This window comes from Brachyistius frenatus, unplaced genomic scaffold (genome assembly GCF_029030835.1).
Source record: "Brachyistius frenatus isolate BFR_SWC_R1_liver_20210118 unplaced genomic scaffold, ASM2903083v1 Contig_3, whole genome shotgun sequence".
In the NCBI taxonomy this organism is placed as follows: Eukaryota; Metazoa; Chordata; class Actinopteri; family Embiotocidae; genus Brachyistius; species Brachyistius frenatus.
The window spans coordinates 11,016,402-11,030,093 of record NW_027210602.1 but is presented as its reverse complement, the minus strand read 5'-3'; the positions used below and the strand labels follow the sequence as shown (position 1 = coordinate 11,030,093).

The window sequence follows — 13,692 nt, the reverse complement described above, 5'->3', positions numbered from 1 at the left end:
ACTGTATTGGTTATGAAGCTGCAGACTTTTTTGTGTATCAGTCTGACTGAAAGCAGTCTGTTGTTATCATGCAGATTTGAAGGATTTGAACACAACTTCGTAATAGAATCTTTGATAGTGACACCGATGATGTGTCCTCATACCTGCCTGATGTGTCCTCATAGTCTTTCCCTCTCTCTTGCCATTTATTTTAGTTTGTTTCCTCCTCCTCCTGTTGTGTAATTGCTCATACATTTTTAATGTCTCTGTGTGTTTTATGGTATTGCACTAGCTTGTTATTGAGATAGAATGTCCCCACACCCTGAATGTAACAAAGCCTCGAACCAATATCTTTGTCTTTTAAAAATATATATTTCTGTTATCAGATGTGCAGCAAATTTTAATTTGATTAGGTCCACTTAACAGAAACTGTGTAATTGAACTGACCTGTAATGAATCTTATTCATATCAATGAGGAAGACCAGATATTAGAATCACTTCTCACTATAAATGGCCATGAAATTGACTTTACCCTTATTTAAAACAATTATAAAAAATCCAAACATAATAGCCTTAATTTAGGTAGGATTTATTGCTAGACTGTTGCATTAGACTGCATTAGAAAACCAGCAACTCAGTCAATATTCTTCTGCCTCTCAAAGGAAACCCTATATAAATGACACAGTTAGGTGCTGATTATTGAAGGCATGTTCAGGCTATCTTAGTGTATCTTAGGGAATATTGGCTATCCAACAAGAGCTGCAGAAGCGTATTGGTGGTGAATTTGCTCAAATAACGAATTTTAAATCGAGAGTAACAGGGGTTTTTTGGCCACTTTGGCAGTAGACAACATGATGTATCATCACCACATTGACACGGCATCAACTTTTAAATTGCTAGTGAATATGAGTAGTAACTTACTGACATGCACCAGTTATGGAGCAACTAACTCTTGAGAAATATCTGTTTGTTTAACTGCTATACTAAATAGTTGCTAACTGTGTCTGTTGTTTGGTGTTGAGAAGATCCTGTACAGTGGATTTATAGAGCGACTTCTACTGACACAGCTCTCTGATGCATCCAAAAACAACATTTTGAAAGGGATTAGAGAAAGGGGGAACAGTAAAGATGAACAGTTTAAGCTAGTACTTCCTATATGAGGGTCAATCAAACAGTTCTGAGACTGCTCCTATTGCATGTGAATGTTAAGTAGTACTGTGATGTGCAGAGAGCAGGAGGCACTATTATCTTCATGATTAAGTAGTTCAAATAATTCCTTTTCCCATCTAAACAATTGACCAATGAAATCACGACTGCTCACACAGTGAACAGTTCTGGTTTCACTCTAATGACAACAGATCAATAAACTCAACTCCTCCCAAGTGTGCACCCCCAACCTCGCATTTACAGAGGCCATCATCATAACCAGGATTGACAGATGCTAAAAGTGTGAGCAAGAGAAAAAAAAAAAAAAAGGTCAATCTGTGGTACAACGTTTCTCCACAAGAAAAGAAAATGAGGAATTCTCAATTACAAAGATTTTTTTAGAGATTATTTTCTTTTATTATAATAATATAATTTTATTGCTCACTGAATAAAATTAACACCAGTGGAGCGTTACTTCAATTGGACTGGTGGATGGTGTTATAGGCTACTTTTGATTGTCTCTGTACTCACAGAGAGGCTATTCTAAGGAGAGCAGAGTCCTGCGATAAAGCGCAGTGTGACATTTCAGTCAGATGAGCAGAAATGTTTCTGCTCAGCTGACTGAATTAGTCTTATGATCCTCTCTAAATATACCAAATTTAGCCTTGAGGCACACAGTCCCCAGACTACAACTCACTAGATACACAAACACTTCATACATCATATTAAAGAATTTCACATGAAAACCACATTCCTAGGCAGCATCCAAAATTTTAAAGGTAGCAGTGTTTGCATTCACATACACAACACTTAATCTCCATAATCAAATGTAGATGGATTGTATAATGGGTTTCTGTTTTCAAGAGAAACCATCTCTGTTTCAGTAAAATACCAAACAAAATGTTTTTTTTTTTTTTTTTTTGAGCAGGCGTTTTTGTGGGACTATCATTTAGATCTGTTTGGTACACGCCCATGTAAAATATATACATTAGGTCTCTTTGGAGTTAAAAATAATTTAAACAAGTTTAAATTCGTAATCTGGTGATGGTATACAAATTGGTATCATCAGCATAGAAAAAGCCATAAAAGTGCTTGGCCCCCTCTGAGAATCAACACCTTAACGTGGTGGTGGTGGTGATGGTGGGAGGGGGGGGGGGTCTCAGTAATCCTGGAAGCTGTGTTGTCAGGGGCATCATCCCCTAGTGGAGAGAGAAAGCATGAAGTTAATGGTTAATGTAATGATGCCATCTAAGTGCATAGAAAGTGAAAGAGAGAGAGAGAGGAAAAGAGCTCAGTGCATCATGAGATCCCCCAGCAGCTAAGGCCTACAACAGCATAACAAAGGGATGGTTCAGCGTCACCCGTGACAGCCCTAACTACAAACTTTATCAAATCTGAAAGTTTTAAGTCCAACCTTAAAGCTAGAGAGGGGGGTCTTGCTAAATCCTGTCAGTACTCTTGCTGCAGCATTTTTTCGTGTTTCACTACTCAAAATAAATACAATTGAATAAAAAACATGTTTTGTGCACATTATAAATCAATATTTTTAATACATTTCTATTTGTGAATGCACGGTATAGGTTTGTTTCTGTGCTCTTCTTTTGTTGAACTGCATTTTCACACTGTCTCTTCTGCTTTCTCATATCCACAGGCACTCTCTCACCAGCAATCATGTTCTCACACAAACACACTCAAAGTTACTATTTTCCCAGAAAGTAATGTTTTGGTCAGCATGACCCTGTGATTCCTGCTACCATAATTCAACATGGCAGTGCGTAGAACACACCCACAGGCACACACCATGTCATTTCTCTTACAAAGTATGTTTTCTATCCGGTGACTTATTTCATCATTCATGTCATTTGCTATTTTTCACACGCACCCTGAATACCCATGGAAGCTCAAACTTGAACTTAAAGTTAATAAATGTGCATCTGCATGTGACCATACATATCTCTCTTCTACAGGTTTATTGCGGACATCACTATGACTGATGGGGATTATGATTACCTTATAAAGCTCCTTGCCCTGGGGGACTCCGGTGTGGGGAAGACCACGTTCCTGTACCGATACACCGACAACAAATTCAACCCCAAATTCATCACCACCGTTGGAATTGACTTCAGGGAAAAGAGAGTGGTGAGTTCCCAACTCTTATAATTTTTAGAAACAAAATGAGGGAAATGTGTGAATATTGCTAGCAGTATGTTTGTAGATAATTATTCTAGGCTTTGTAGTTTTGGAATAACATTTAATTCATCAACAGGTTAATCTCAATTTTTCAATCAGTTTTCTGGTACACCTTACGCAGGTGATAGAGACTTGGTTACCATAGTTACCATGGTATTTATTCAGCCATTTTCGGTCAGGCCAAGTCTGGATTTTCTGCTGCTTTTCTCCCACCTTGGCTGCTGAGCTGAGTCACAGTCAAGTTATTTTAATTTATACATAGAATCTAATTTCGGTCAGATCCAGATGATTGTGTATATGCTGTCAATCAATAAAAAAAAATAAAAAAAATTTTTTTGGAGAGAAATAAACATGTTGAAAAGCAATGTATTTTTCAGTTTTGCTCACAGTATTCCATCCACCACCAGTATGTTTAACACAAACACAGCACACTGGCCAATTGCAAATTATTATGAACAAGCTAAGACAAAAGCTGTATTTAGACTAACTGTTTTTCTTTGTTTGGCATGCATATAAAATTTTATAAATTATTTAAAATGTAGGTGCTGTTTGATTTCCATGGTCATTCTCTTTACACTTCACTCAGTATTTTGATGTCATCTATTTTTTATTTATTCAGACATTTTAAATTCATTACCTTTGAGATATTATTGAGTTTAAATACTGAATTTGTGAAGTGAAACTGTTGTGGCTTCCAAAACAATATTTATTTGTATTTAAAATATAAATAATTTCTGTTCTGTTCTAAATTAGGATTACCTAGGCTTTGCAGCCTCTGACTTTGGCCTGTAACACACTGCTTGCATGCCGTGTGCGTTACCTATTACTGTTCATTTCGTCGTCCATATTAATGGATGAGAGCCACCACACTGCCTGCTAAGACGTGCATCTCAGCTGCATCATTTATAAAATAGACCCGACCCCTATTTTTCACGTCAAAAAGTATCTCATGCCTTTATTTGGTACAGAATGCAACTGCTCAACTGTTAACAAATTTACAACGGCATGAGTAGATTAGCCTTGTCTTGTCCCTGTTCCCTGATTACTTGTCAGCTGATTTTAAGACTTTGCTGATTTGGTTTTAAGAACCTAATGTGCTGGCTCCAAGTGTTATTGCTGCTCGTCTCCAAGTCTGGCAATATAGCAGGGGTGTCAATGCAGGAAGCTCCTGCAAAACAAAATTTATAGAGGTTCACTTTATTCCACAGCTCGCACCATCCATCAAGGTGCCTTCTAGTATGTAACATGACCTATATTTCAAATGTTTACCTCACGGTTGTTGTGAAAAAGATACTAATAAAAAAGTACTACTTACTGCTATGATAACTTACCAGCGTAATACAATCTTGTATGACTATTGCACACAGTTTAAACACATACTTTTGTTGATCTAAATATTTTTCCTGGATTAGATATCATGTTTTACCTTAAACATTAGATCCCCACCAAAGCATCATTTCTTAATTTTGTTAATGCTGGGCTTTTTTGGGGTCTAAATCCCTGCTGAGTCTTGGCTCAAGACCAAAGGTCTGATAAGGCTTTTGCAGTCAGGGCTTCTCAACTTTGGAACTACCCTCCTGAAGATCTGAGGTTTGCTTTGTCAGGATCATTTTTGAAGTCACTTGTGAATGTGAATATATTTGGCAAAGAAAAGAAAGGAATTGCAGAAGGTGAAGTGCCAAAATGCAGTGCCATGGTCCTGCAAAACTCAACCTCATAACCAAACCACCAGTCTAAGAGCAAGGTGTTGTTTGATATTCTGGAACAAGTCTAATCCACAGTGGCTTCAGCTCACATTTTACAGGACCTATTGGGTCTACCTGTAATATCTTGGTCAGAATAATGCAGGGCACCTTCAGAGTCTGTATCTTGGTCCGTAACTTCACGTTCTGGCAGAACGTGAAGGTCCAACATCTTAGTAAACAGGGGTGGTCATAACATTTTGGCTCATTGGTGTATGCCTGTATTTGACAAAGCTGAGTCAAAGCAGTCGTTTCCAACCTTTTAACTAAGGACAATGCTTAATCATGTAGGGGCACCAACAGCATGTTAGCCAGTTGCTCATGATGTTTTGGCTCAGCGTAGAGGACTCAAACTGTCAAATGTACGAACAAGTATTAACATTTTCTACTTAAATGGATGTCAGTTATCACCTGGAAAACCGAACAACCTCAGTGTCTAACCTAACTGCTGTGAGCATGATCCATGTAAACTCAGCCTTCGGAGTGTCAGAGAAATTGACAGTGTCTCATCTGGGAGAGTCAGAGGTGCGAATCATGCCAGAGGCTTCCTGTGGAGACACAAACAAAACCAGCTGCAGCATACAAGAGTTCATTATTACATGGTCAAGAGCACTGTCCAGATGTGTTGGTGTTTCTCATAGATATTCACAATCTGAAGCAACGGAGAAGTACAAAAATGGAGAAGCTGCATAAGTTGGCACATATTTCTTCACATACCAGATAAAACACAATCTTGGAAGTTCAGTTTCAGGAAAAGATCTGTGAATTTAATGGCTTATCAGATGCTGAAACACTGCACGGTCATGATAGAAAACAATGAGGAAGGATTTCACAACCGTAGACATTTATCATACTGTTGCCAGGAAAACCATAGACAATGCATGCAGAAATGTACATCATACAAAAACAAAATTTTTAATTCATCAAATATATTTGATATTTTGCCCAAGTCCAATGTAGTGTGTTTTCAGATGGCATGAGTAGATATGAAAGCCTTAATATTTTAATTACATTATAAAATATTTTAAGGGTGGAAAGTTATGTTGAAGGTTGTCTAGTGAGGTCTACTAAGGTCCAAGTTTACATCTCCTTAAATGTGATTGTACACAAAAAATATGCTGTCTTCAACAATGTGATGAATACACATGCTTAGTCGCCAGTGCATTTAGTTTCACCCAGCTAAAACAAACACTATCTAATACCCATCGATACATACAACCTTCAATTTGTTGAGACTGTGTTAAAGAGGTGTTGATACTGCTCTGGGGTCATACAAAAGGCAGTAGTTTTTTGAGATTTTTAATTCTATTCTGTTGCGCTGAAATGTATTATATAATATATATTATAAATAGTTACATTTGTATATGAAGTGTACAAAGCCAGTCATTTGCTCTGTAACCAAGAGTCTTTCACACCTAAAATCATGTTCTTTCTATCTCCTTAGGCCTATACAGCTACTAACTCCAATGGGACGACCACAGGAAAAACCTTCAAGGTTCACCTTCAGCTCTGGGATACAGCTGGACAGGAGAGGTGGGCTGCTAATCCTATTATAATTGTGTCTTTTTTGTAATAGAAGTAAAAGATAATGATTGGAAACCAATGAAAGCCATTGCATGTATTACCATTATGAATGGTTGGAAGGCAAAACAACAGATCTGTATTTATGAGGGCATGTGTCAGTCATGTAGAGTGTGTGTGAGTGTGTGCGTTTGTGGCCTTTAATTGGACCCGACCTCGATCTGTTGATTCAGTTTATAAAGGCCTGATGACTCACTGCTAAATGAGTCAGTGTTAGTTATATAATTTTATCTGTGTTTGTTTGGATCAGTGTAACAGAACACATTCCTGTTTTCATAAAGTGATCCTAATGATCATACACACATATGAAGCCATTACTCCACCTGTAAGATCTGTTCATCACACAGTTTGCTTAGGAAACACCCCTGATATCTGCTGCTTTATTCTGATTGGTTGCTTATTAAATATTTGCTAATAAGTTATTGACACTTGCTGGTGTCACACTCAGAAGCCCAGCATGCTGCAAAACATGCAGATCAACTGGGGAAGACCCATTACTCTGTAGTGTTGGTAGAATAAGCAGCACACATCTACTTTATGTACACTGTCTTCATTTAGGCTATCATTTCTGTGATTGACTCTGATTTGCATTGGCCCTATTAAAAGCCAAGTAATAGGATCCATGAACTACACGGTACCAGACCCCCCTGGCCTGTTTGATGGCCATGTCTGGCCCATGTATCTGAAACACAAGAACATCGTGTTCTGCATTATCTCAAAGTCTGTGTTTCTCTGCTTGTTAGTGTTTTGTGAAAGATAGTATCACACATTAAGGTCTGAAATAACATATTTATATGGCCACTTGGGGGCAGCTTTAAAATTGTGGTATAGCCAAGTTGTTGAGTTATGGTGTGTTCAGACCAAACGCGAAGCAAATCATTACAGCAATTACAGTGATTACATACAATGCAAAGACGTGATTGTCAGTGAATTGGCACCAGTTGATGGAAAGGGATGCAAATTTGCATCTGTGCGGATTGAAAATATTTAACTTGCGTGGCCGTACTCACGTAAGTAGTGAGGCAAATTTCACTTTGCGTTTGTTCTGAACACAGTTACATCTAGCATATAGCACTTCTAGCAAACACAAAGCAACACTCGCATTTATTTCAACTTTTGTGTCTAGTCATCTGACAAATTGAAATATAACATCCATAAATAAAACATCTCTTTTCTGGTCAACACCAGCAAACTCCTGAGCAAATCTAACTCTTTGCTAAATACTAATGCTAATAATGGGGTTGTTGTTCACTGTTCGGGAGGTTGTGTGCACTATGTTTTCAGTACTTTGTTTTCTGAAAACTGTTATGTGTTACTGCTGTCACTCATTTTAGTAGGCTATAGTAGCTTGGCAAATTTCAGCTATTTGTTTAGCTGTCCAGCTGTTTTGGTTCACTCTCTCTGCTCTCGTAGTGTAATTTTTGGCCAAGTTGTATTTAAAGAAAAAGATCTTAAAAGCCACTGTAAACCTACTCAGTGCCAAACAGCAGGCAAGCAAAGACAGCAATGTAGCTGGTAAATGTAGTGATGCATTTAGTATCTAAGAGTCCAATATCTCCTTCAGGATTACCAAAACCACAGTTAATAGTGAGTGAAATTGTACTTGTATTCACTTAACACAAATTAATGGTAATGTTGCTCTGTAACTTACAGCTTCAGATAATATATGTTCTTAGTGGGACGGTGATTAAACCATCTTCTTTTTTTTTTTTTTTTTTTACCTTTGCTATTTGTTTTTCAGGTTCCGCAGTCTAACAACGGCATTCTTTAGGGACGCCATGGGGTTCCTGCTTATGTTTGATCTCACCAGCCAGCAGAGCTTTCTCAACGTCAGAAACTGGATGAGTATGTTAACTGCTTGGGGCCAAATTTTCATACCCAGCGCAGACACAGCAGAAATCCAAGTGCAGTGGTATTTTGGTGCAGGGTAAGGGGCGTTGTTCCGCACCTCCCCTTATTTGCAATTTTTGTAGACCAAAGTCAACCCGGCTGCGGCAATATAGATGGAGCAGCGCAACATGGGGTGTGTTGCTGAAGATTTGCCAGTGCAGTACAACTGTTGTCAATTTTGAGTTGAACTTGCACCTGGGCCACTTGCCAGTGGCCAAGAGACCACATGAACAGACCTATCCAAAGTACCGCAGACAGGTTTGGTGGATGTCCTATGTATTTAATCCACTTAAATAAATAATTAAAACAATATATTTTTTAATGCAACCTTCCAATTCAGTTTATCATATGAAAACTTTATCTGACTCTTGTTCATTGACTTGGATGTGAATCAGGCAGTTGGCGCACTTAATGATGCAATAGAGAATCTTATCCATAAAATATAAAACTTAACTACAAATGAATTGCAATTAAATGACACCTAAAGGGGTAACAATTCAAAAGTATTCTCATCTACTCATCTGGTTTAGTTATCTCGCCAGTGATGCAAGACCTCAGAGTGTGAAACTTACCCAAAAACGAGTCTGGGCAATTTACTCACAGCAACTTAGGTCATTTAAATAATGATTTGAAAATGAGTTAGGCACACTCAAAGCATACAGTTCATTTATTACACCACAACATCAGTGACGTTTGGAGCACATTGCTCTTTATCAGTTTTGGTAATACTGTACATGAATTACTTGGGGAGCTAACCTAATTTACATATTGGCACTCCTTAATATCTTTCCAGCACCCGCTTTCACTATAGTGGAGTGTTCTTTGTTCACTTTGTCATTTAATTGCCAGTGTTTTGCATCTATAAGATACAGGTTTTTGTCTTGTATCATGAACTGCTTCTTACACTGGGCAGCAGTTCTCATAATACCGGGAAAAGAGTTATTTATGATATTAGTTACCTCTTCAGCAGCCATTTTAACATGATTAGATCGTGGAGGCCAAGTCTTAGGACCATAAATTCGGTGATTCAAGCCTGAACCTCCAGACAAGTAATTTCTCCAACCTAAAGTTTGGATGACAGTGCTGGTCTACACCTTATTCATTAATAAGAAACGGACATTCCACTGCATCCCACTGGTCTTAAAGGGAATGGGAGGAGCTGATTTGATTGGCCATGACGGCTATGACACACCTTCTAACTATCGAGTTCTATTTTTCCACTGCACCGAAATGCAAAATTGGCCAAACCCACTTATGCCTTTGGTGCACCTGAGCTTCCGGGCACACAATGCGCTGCACCTCGGCAGATGAAAATAGGGCCCCTTGTTTCAGCTTTGGATTGTCTTCTGCTACATCTTCAGCTATCAAAACATTTCACCGAAGTATAGTCTTGCTCAAAAGTCTACAGATAACTTGAAAGTTGTTATCGAATCTGCAGATAACTTAAAGGAAGTTGGAGAAATAAAAGAACAATGAATAAAAACTTTTTTCTCTCTTACAAACGTTCCCCTCGTGCACCTCACAGATTTTCAGGCATGTAAATAGGTTTTGTTTTTTAAGTATTACATTTTGGCCATGTTATTTTGTTTTTGTTTATTTGTTTTCGTTTTTAGGCCAGCTACAGGCCAACGCATACTGTGAGAACCCTGATATCGTTTTGGTAGGAAACAAAGCGGACTTGGCCGACCAACGGGAAGTCCAGGAGAAACAGGCCAAGGAGCTGGCTGATAAATACGGGCAAGTTTATTTTTGATGTATCGCATTTGTTGCACATATTTAATTGTGGCTAAGTATGACTGAACATAATGTTTCTTCTAGTTCATCGGGGAACTCACCACAGGAGCCTCTCTTTTCCATTTTCACTTAAGATTCAATGACCATAGTGTTGCTCTGTCTCTCTATTGCCAAACTGTCTCTTACACTTTAACTTCAACTGACATTTCAACTGCCGTTATCTTTTACACTTCAGCTACTGTCATCTCTTATACTTGAACTGCTTTCATCTCTAACAGTTGAACTGGCGTCATCTCTTACACGTCAACTGCTTTTGACAGATTTTAAGTAATTACCTGGCGGACTTACACTAAAAACTAAAATTACAAATACTTTTCAAACGTTTGAGCTTTGGCCAATTTCAGCTGCTTTTAGCACTTCATTAAGACCTTTCCTTGCTTAAACTGACACATTCCTTTTAGTGCTTTAACTACATTCAGTAGTTCACGTCAAAACAATACTTTTTAAACTTTTATCATTAAACATTTATAGTGTTTGCATTGATTTATTTTTAAACGGATGTATATTACTTTGTTAAATTGTTAAGAGTCTCACACATTTCACAGAACAGCTTGTCTATAAAACAAGCAGTGAGGCAAAATGCAGCATTACAGACAAACAGTACAAGACAAACCTGGGTGCACAAATGACGTATCAGGGATTTGTCAAAAAAAATTACTTCCTAATAGAAAAAGTAAAAATGATTTATCAGGTATCACTTCAGCCAGCCACAACCTACCAAGTTTTGTTGCTGGAAGTAGAACATTTGATCTTATTCTTTGGTGAAATTAAAAATGTTCATGAGTATAAATATGATATGATCACCAGATCCTAAATGTACTTACAGATAACCGTCAATTGACATTTTCAGTTTTATTTCCACATTCACAATGCTGTACATGTCAAACAGAAGAGGCCAGATATTGATTTACTTAGATATCTTTATCATATTTGTCATTCTACATAGAAACTGTTTTTTTTCAAAGGAAATTGTCTTTTCAAAATAAAACAACAAAATAAACATATATCTGTTATGTTTGCTAATAATTAGCTGTTTAGTTAATAAAAGGTCTGAAATTGATTTGTTAGAACTCAAAGTGTTGATTTAAAGTGAGTCCATGTTATCAGTTATATATCATCAGAATCAAATCATGAAGTAAACTGGAAAGGTTTTTGGTCATTTGAATTAAGAAATGATTATATCAATGAATTAATCATTCAACTTGTCGTAGATTGTTTGACAGTTACTTGTATTAGTATAAATGCTTGTAGAATCATACTGGCAAATTTGGCCAAATTTTGCACATTAACTACAAACCTTGGTTTGTAGAAACCCACTGTTTTCCCACAGACACGTTTTAAGAGTCTGTTGCCTTTATACTCTTACCAACCCAAACATAGCAGGATTATGCAAATTTGATTTGATTTTTTTAAATGCATACTATATACTGATGAGCTAGTTAATCAACTCTGCCAAATATACTTTTGGTACTGAAGGTGATGCAGAACACAGCTTTACTGGTGTACTATTCAATCAGGCACCAAAAGGTAAGATGAGAATTGGTGCTGCCGCAGATTGGACTCATTCCAGAACACCCTGTTGTTGGTTCATCAGTAGTCAACACTGCTGACCAAGGGCACCCCTCAAACTGCGGAGGCTTCAATCCGGTCATCTGGCCATAATGATTTGGTCCTTGTTAAAGTTGCACAAGGACCACACTGCAAGGATCATACTGCATATGACTTTTTACATCAATGTCTCTACAATATGACTTCAAGCAAATGGAAATCAATGTTAAAATTGATAGGAGCATTGGAAAAATGGTCATGATGTGTGAAGCTACTCTTTTTTGTACCTTTTTAAAATACACATTTGTTCCTTACAGGATCCCTTACTTTGAGACCAGCGCTGCAACAGGATTGGAGGTAGACAAGGCGGTGATAACGCTGTTGGACCTGGTCATGAAGAGGATGGAGCAGTGCGTTGACAAACCACCTGCTGATCCAGCCAATGGGAATGGGGCCACAAAGCTTGCTGATGCACAGCCCAACGAGAAGAAATGTGCATGTTAGATCAAGAAATGATTCAGGACAACAACCAGTCAGCGCTCCCCTTTCGTCTGTCCTTTCTTCTAGCCACATTCCCTCCTTCTTTTAGTTCATCCTTCACTGTCAGTTTTGGTAGCATGTTCTTCATCTTCTCCTGTTCACTCTCTAACTAAACTCTAACTAAATCTTTGGCCATCTTTTCCTCATATTTTGGCTCCCTTTATTCTTCTTTATCCTTGCAAACTTTCTGTCACTCTGACAATGAAACAACTCTATCCCCCTCTAATGGACATTTAAAGTAATAAAGTGTCAGCCTGTTAGCCTTTAGGAGGAAATTAAAACAGGAGGGGACAGTTTCATCACTGTCAGATACAAATTGTGCCTCACTGAAAACATACACCCTGGGAATTAAGCTCTGCAAGCTCCAATTTCTCTGCTCGCAAGTGCTTTGAATGATTTAAATGGACCTAAACACCCAAAAAGGCATGTTTAAAATTTTAATTTGGACTGCTGATCTGTTGTTCTATTCATTACTTCATAACAGGGGAACATTTTTATGTCATGTTTAATTGATTCCATAAAGAGTTATGTTGAACTCTTTATGAGTTTATTACTATTCCGTATCATGTATATTAAGTCATGGTCCTCTCCTGAAGCTTTTCCTCCTGGACCTGGGTGAGTAAATATGACCAATGCTATTTTATGTTAGTTTTTCCCTGTTTCACATGGTTTCCTATGCTGTACCTGTGTTAGCCACATATGGTAATCTTTCAGTGTTCACACCAGCTTTGTCTGGTTGACAATGCCATATAATTTTTTATAATTGGCTTTGCTGTCAATCAAGCTGGTAGCATGTTTGTTTGTTTACCTAATTTTGGCTCTTAGCTTCTTTGGCTAGCATATGTCATCATAGCTTGATCCACAGTGAGCTGTAAAGATTTAGGCCTATTTTCAAATTTCTACTTGTAGAAAGTAAAAATTCTCAACAGAGAGACCTGAGACGCAAAGAACACCATGTAAATAACCTCTTTGGGGTTTGTTATTTTCCATAATTGAACCAATCAGAGTTGATTATTGTGTTTATGACCGCTTGATAGTAATCATTAGTACCTTCTAAACTGAAAATTGGACACGACTGTCAAACAATGCACCTTTCAGAAAAGAATCTGCACCCACTGCACATGCAGAAATTACTGTCCAAGACCATACAAGGTCAGTAACCATCGCTGACCTCTTTTTTTGTTGTTAAATTAGCAGGTACTGTAGCTATAGCTAAGGCGACTAATGTAGACTATCAGTGCTGGCTAGTTAGATTTAGTGGCTACCAGGGGGATGCTAATTT

At 37.8% G+C, this 13,692-nt stretch overlaps 1 protein-coding gene across 1 annotated transcript in view; it reads left to right on the top strand.

Annotated features, from left to right (window-relative positions):
* Positions 1-13,692, top strand: part of rab27b (RAB27B, member RAS oncogene family) — a 75,097-nt gene extending 61,405 nt beyond the window's left edge. The window contains exons 2-6 of the mRNA XM_069706500.1: positions 3,093-3,264; positions 6,502-6,590; positions 8,380-8,483; positions 10,142-10,265; positions 12,188-13,692. Coding sequence (XP_069562601.1) covers positions 3,112-3,264; positions 6,502-6,590; positions 8,380-8,483; positions 10,142-10,265; positions 12,188-12,374 — 657 coding nt within the window. The 5' untranslated portion in view covers positions 3,093-3,111 and the 3' untranslated portion in view covers positions 12,375-13,692. The remainder of the gene's footprint in view (positions 1-3,092; positions 3,265-6,501; positions 6,591-8,379; positions 8,484-10,141; positions 10,266-12,187) is intronic.